The sequence below is a fragment of the Nymphaea colorata genome, unplaced genomic scaffold, assembly GCF_008831285.2.
Source record: "Nymphaea colorata isolate Beijing-Zhang1983 unplaced genomic scaffold, ASM883128v2 scaffold0627, whole genome shotgun sequence".
In the NCBI taxonomy this organism is placed as follows: Eukaryota; Viridiplantae; Streptophyta; class Magnoliopsida; order Nymphaeales; family Nymphaeaceae; genus Nymphaea; species Nymphaea colorata.
Window position 1 is genome coordinate 17,046 of NW_022205133.1, and position 6,163 is coordinate 23,208.

A 6,163-nucleotide genomic window follows, 5' to 3' on the forward strand; every position below is an offset into this window, starting at 1 on the left:
TCTTGCTATCAGCGAAGTCCCTCCGAAAGTGACCGCCAAGAGCTGGGTCGTGTACGATATGCTCCAGGGCAAGTCCTTGTGGAGCCACCGCAGCCATAAACGCAGGGAAATGGCAAGCCTCACCAAGATGATGAATCTCATAACTATGCTCGAGCTAACAGCTTACCTAGGACTAGACGCGAGGGAAATTAGAGTAAAAGCATCGAAAACTGCCTGCTAGATTACAGGAACCACAGCAGAACTTCGGCAGGGAGCAGAGTACAGTCTATATGACCTCTATTTCGGCATGATGCTGCCTAGTGGCAACGACGCTGCCTACCTGATCGCATAAGTAGGTGGCCACCTGCTCAAGTTTCAGAGGGATGGCACATATCCCTCCATTCGGGAGGTCAACGGATCCGTAAACTCAGAAATAGCAGCGTATTCTGACCAGTTAGTCACTGCTTTCCTGAAGGAGATGAATCGCGTAGCCAGGAAGATAGATATGGCAAGCAGTAACTTCGCTAATCCCCACGGCCTCTCCAATACAAATAACTACTCCACAGCTGAAGACCTTGCCAAACTCTGCACTTACGCTATGCGCAATCCCCTCTTCCGAAGAATTGTGCAGACCAGGAAGTACAATTACTCCATCAGTCTCAATTGCGATAATAAGTTCTCAGCAGAAACTATAGCTTCCAAGTAAACCATCGACGAAGAAAAGGAGAATAATCCTTCTAGCTTAAGTGTATAATTAGGAAAATCCATATTTTTGCAGTGGGAAAATACTAATAGGATGCTAGGATAAGGCTGGAGTGGAATAAAGACGGGAATTACTCCAAACGCTGGCCCATGTTTGGCTGCTTCTCTGTGTCGGACTCTCGAGGGTAAAAGATACTAATTTTTGGTGATTTTGCTGGCAAGCGACAGCATGTAGGCAAGATGGAAGTAAGTGCGGGATTTGGTGGACTGGGCAATCCAGAACAGGAGATACGTGTGATATTTTTGTCCTTATAATAGAAAATCAATCGTGGCGTTCGCTTAAATCGCTGAAGTAAGAGCGCTCACTGCTTTCAAAAAGATTGGCACCGTTCGACTCGCCCTCGTAGAGGTCGTGGGAACTGGATTGGCTGTCCACTTATAGGAATTCAAGCAACTTAATGCAGTGGTCTAAGGTAAAAGAATGCTTACTGATGCCTTAAATTTTGATCAGCTATTTGATGTAATAGTCGAAGCGGGCCAGTCGAGACTTTGGAGATGTCTTGCTGCCAAAAGGGGATAGTTTGGGTGGCATTTCTGGCAGCCTATCTCCTTTGAGCTTGTTTTTGGCAATGAAACGGAGCACCTCTTTGTTGAGGGCGAAGAAGTCAGAATATCTTTCTTGAGAATGACAACCTCGTTGTCGGAGGACTAGTGATGCTGGTGGGTGTGCTTGCGCTGAATAGAAAGAAGATAGAGGGTGTGTATCTTGCCCTCCTTGTCGAAGTTTTTCTCGTTTCCAACCACTTTCATCTCCACATTCCGAAACCCTATATTCCACACGTCGAAATAGTTGTAATCTTCTCTTCCAGCTGCCCGCCTAGTCCAAACCACACTGCAAATGCTCGCCACAGTGTCTTGTGATTGACTACAATTTAAAAGAAGTGGAGGATATTATCGATGGTAGGGTTTTCGGGCAGCATTTCCATGCTGAGTCTCTTCTCCTCCAGCAACCTCCCATGAAAATCTACAATTTCTTGCCGAGATTTGTTGATGATCAGTTACAATACTTCAGAGTTGGAGACCAGAATGCTGCCCTTATGCGCACTCACCTTGAAAAAGGCACTCGAAAGCGATCCTCATCTTCTGCGTACAGGCTTTCCTTTTTAGCGAAGGGGAAACGCTGGGTATTCCCAAACGCAGCCTAGCAGTGGCAGGCAACTAAAGAAACTCTAGGAGAGGCGGACAGTAGAACTGGTCAGTCTTGATGAGCTCCACCAGGTATGGTTAAAACAATTTCTGTCGTTCCTCTCCGTACTTCATGACATTTTCAAAGCGGGACTGTACTGGTGGGAGTATGACTTCTGAGTGATTGGGGAAGGTCTTGGCCATCTGGTCAGCGAGGGCGAGGAAGTCGTCTTAGCTCTTGGTGATGATCTTGACGGCCTCTTAGAAGTAGACGGCTATCTTGAACTCACAGGCAGTGTTCCCCTTGTGCTGTATCACTTGAAACTCCTTGTTGAACTCGATGTAGAGTCGGTTTCGCGATACGCTGTCGTTCCGGATTATGCTGTTCTCGATGGTCCGGACTGACGGATTGAGGAGCACATCTGTTTAGACCACAGGTACTCAGCATTTCCCCGCTCTTCTTTTTATTCATGCTTTCGAAAAGAAGGGTGATGAGCGTGAGGCCCGTATTGAGGAGGCAGATTAGCACTTGTATTACAATTGAGGGATTGGGTTCTGGAAGCAGTTTCTAGGATAGTCTATTAAATACCTCCACTGTGATTATCTCCACGAGCGAACTGACAGCGATGACGATCCAGTAGAAGAGACTGGCAAGATGGCGTCCTTGGCACTTGCGAACCTCACGTATGATGATGTAGAGTTGCATGGTGTAGTTGACAATGAAGAGAAGATTGATGAGACTGTAATTGGAGTACCCGCTTTCCCAATATTTGGGATCTGAGTACGCGAGTATGATATGGGTGACCATGAGGAGCATGCTGAGCATGACCATTCCGAACTTGAGCCAGGTGGTCCTGGGGACATTCACGTCGAGGTTGTCACCCAGCTTGTCCAGCTTGAGCACCTTCCTGCAGAAGAGCACGCAGAAGAAAACGTTGTAAGTACACTGGTAGCACACCTCCGCGATGAGGAAGCTCTCCATACTGCTCGGCATGGAATAATTATCAAATTAATATAATCTCTCAATATCATCTACCCCCTCCCCCCCGCAAGATGCCACAGACATCATAATATCTCTGGATCTTGTGTTCCGATGAGTGTGGGTGAATAACTTCGAGCTTTTCCCCAAAGATGATGAGGGCATTATCGAATGCTAGGATAAAGGGTATAATTAATTGAATTATTGATGTTGATGATTGATGACGATCATTTCCTGAGGAGGTCAAGGTATTCCTCGATATAGATGATTCTTACTTCTAATCTGATCTTTGCAGAATAAAGCAAGCACAATCCTTCCTCTACTAGGTCCTTCACGCGACAAAGTTGGCTACGAGTTATCATCAGTTGCTCCTCAATTAAGGCTATCCGTGCCGATTATCTCTTGTGCGCATCTCTTCGAACCTTCTCTTCATCTTCGTTGTCATTCCTTACTTCCTCCTCACATCCACTTGTTACTACCTCTTTTCGCTACCACGATTGATGAAATTTGTACGAATGAACCTATCGGACCCGAAGAAAAGCACGTCTTCCGCTTCCTCAGGATAAAGAATGGTGCTTTCGAAGTTTCTGTATTCAGAATGTTCAATGCTTCCATTGAGTTTGTAAGTCTCCGCGAGAAGGATAAGCTCCTTATATACCAGCATATAGTATTCAAGGGTGGCATTTCTGTAGAATTACTCCGCGTAGTTGCGACTGATAAACTTCCACAATCTGGCAAACTCTTGCTTAACTTTGCGAAAACCCTCGGGTCTTAGAATTCTCACAGCTAATTTCCTAGCATTCCTCAAGGTGATGAAGTTCTTACGCTGCATTGTAACGCCGTATTTCCTGGCCAGAATGCACAGCTTAGATATATTGTTAGAGAGTCCTCGCAGTATCTCTCTCCTTAAAATTTTAATACCGCTAGGTTAAGATATGGTTACATGCCTGTCTGCTGTGACATTTTCTCAAAATCCAATTCGTACTTGTAGAACTATTTGAAAACTGATTATTCTAGCCTGGTCTGCTGGCTGTATATGGGCTGGTCTGCAGGATTTTTCTTGCCGAGCCTTGTAATCAGGTCATCAATACAAATTTCGACATCGTAGCGAGAGTTAATCACATCAAGATCGAGGCAGGAGACCATCTACGTCTCGTCCATTTCGATTGTCTCGCTGCCAATCGTAACTTGGAATGCCCTAGTGCCCATTTATATAGCTTATACTTTAGCCGCAAAATATCTTGGCTATTTTTGGCATAAAGCACATAAAAATGAGACACTTGATGTTGAAGAATTGTTAACTCCCAGACAATTGAAGTGGGTATTTTTGCATTATGGTCTAAAAAATGGTTGGCATTTTATTGTTTGAGATTAATAAGTTATTACAATATTATTAAGTTGCACGCGCCGTCATAATCCGATGATATTATTAGCAGAATTCTAAAGAAGATTGAATCATTATTTAGGGTTCTTGTAGTTTTTGATGATTTTATCGACAATTTCTGTAACTTTCTATTGCTTAATGGACAATCTGTTCGCAGAGATATGCTGTTCGAGTCGTTCGCAGAGCGATTTTCAATATGATCTTCTCTCCACTAGTCTCATAATTTGAAATATTGTCGGATTTAATTCTTTAAGATTTTGATTTCTCGTCGAACATCTAGCATTTAATGTATTTGATCAAATATATCGTCAAAATGCTCTTGATTTAAGGCTGAACTGCTTTATAATAGAATTCATTCAACTTTTTTTGTGTTATTTCTACATATCTGTTGTCGAAGTGCTGAGATATTTGTGCAATATAATATGGGTACTATATGTCGAAATTGGAGCAGTAATTAGCAACTTATTCTTTTTGATTCAAATGTATCATATGGTTAATAGCTTACCTTAGAATCGCAGAGCCGCGAGAATGCCTCTTCCCTCCTTATTTTCTCTTATATGAAACAATATTGACTTACTTTTATTCCTTTTCAATGGCTCATTATCTTCCACATCGTTGGCATCCAATTATTTTTTCATCTCCATCAATAAATAATCTCATAATGGCACAAGCGAATTACACATAATAATAAAATTAACTTTGTTGCCATTAAAGAATGGATTTATGAAAATGAGGTGATATAATGAGGTTAACTTGTTTTTATCAAAATAGAATTTGATAATAATTAAGAAGTTTCATAAATGTTTAAAAACACTTACCAATCCGGCTTCCTTTCCATCCTCTACTCCATCGGAAGCAAACCGCTGCAAATCTGGGACAAGCAGAGTACATTCACCCCCATTCAGTTCATAACGGACACATCAAGCGCATCACAGACCAGGACATCCAATCCTCAGTCCTCGAGATCATGGGCACCAACGTCACCACAGCCTTCATCACCTGCCCGCAAAACGAAAGCGAGACCCTGGGCATCAAATTGCCCTTCTTAGTAATGATCATCAAGAATGTACCCATGTCACGATTCAGCTGAAAAAATACTTCACCTTTGAGGTGCAAGTGCTCGATGACAAGAACGTAAGGAGGCGCTTCAGAGCCTCTAACTACCAATCGACGACGCGAGTGAAGCCCTTCATCTGTACCATGCCGATGCGTCTGGACGAGGGGTGGAATCAGATCCAGTTCAATCTTTCAGATTTCACACGCAGGGCCTACGGAAGCAACTACATAGAAACGCTGAGAGTAACCATCCACGCAAACTGCCGCATCCGCAGGATCTACTTCTCAGACAGGCTCTACTCCGAGGAGGAACTGCCGCCAGAGTTCAAGCTCTTCCTGCCCATCCAGAAACAACAGTGATCACTCTCGCCTTGTGCATATTACCACACGATCGAATATCAAAGTAGGGCTATTTTATGGGTTAAAGTATACAGAAGCAAACATCACTTTAGCTCGATCTTTTGACGACGCTTTTCCCAGTAGTCGCTAGCATACTCCCGCAGCTTGTCGCTGTCGAAGAGTCTTTCCTCCTTATCCCTGATCTCCTCGTTGAGGGCAGGTGGAGCGCGAGTGTACTTGGTGGCCTCCTCCTTGAGGCCTAAGTGAGGCTCCTCGCTGGGGAAGTGCTGCGTGATCAGCTACTCAAGCTGCGAGAGCTGCTGCTGCAGGTTGAACTGTGTGAGTTCCTCCTCCCCCTACAGGCCGAAAGCGTTCCTTACTTCAGTTATTAGGGGAGCTGCATCCCTGAGGAGAGCCTAGAATTCAGCAATCCGGTTGGAGCAGTCCTGCTAGAAACGGGCATTAGCTTCTTTGGCTCTGGCCTTATCGGGAGTAACTCCAAGTTGTTGTGCATGTACTTGGTTGAGTTCCTTCTGCTG

At 44.2% G+C, this 6,163-nt stretch overlaps 1 protein-coding gene across 1 annotated transcript; it reads left to right on the top strand.

The window, feature by feature from the left end:
* Positions 1-5,029: 5,029 nt before the first annotated feature.
* On the top strand, positions 5,030-5,645 carry LOC116245296 (uncharacterized). Its single transcript, XM_031616930.1, is given in 3 exon segments — positions 5,030-5,110; positions 5,113-5,299; positions 5,302-5,645. Coding segments are annotated over 3 exon segments (612 nt in total).
* Positions 5,646-6,163: the final 518 nt, after the last annotated feature.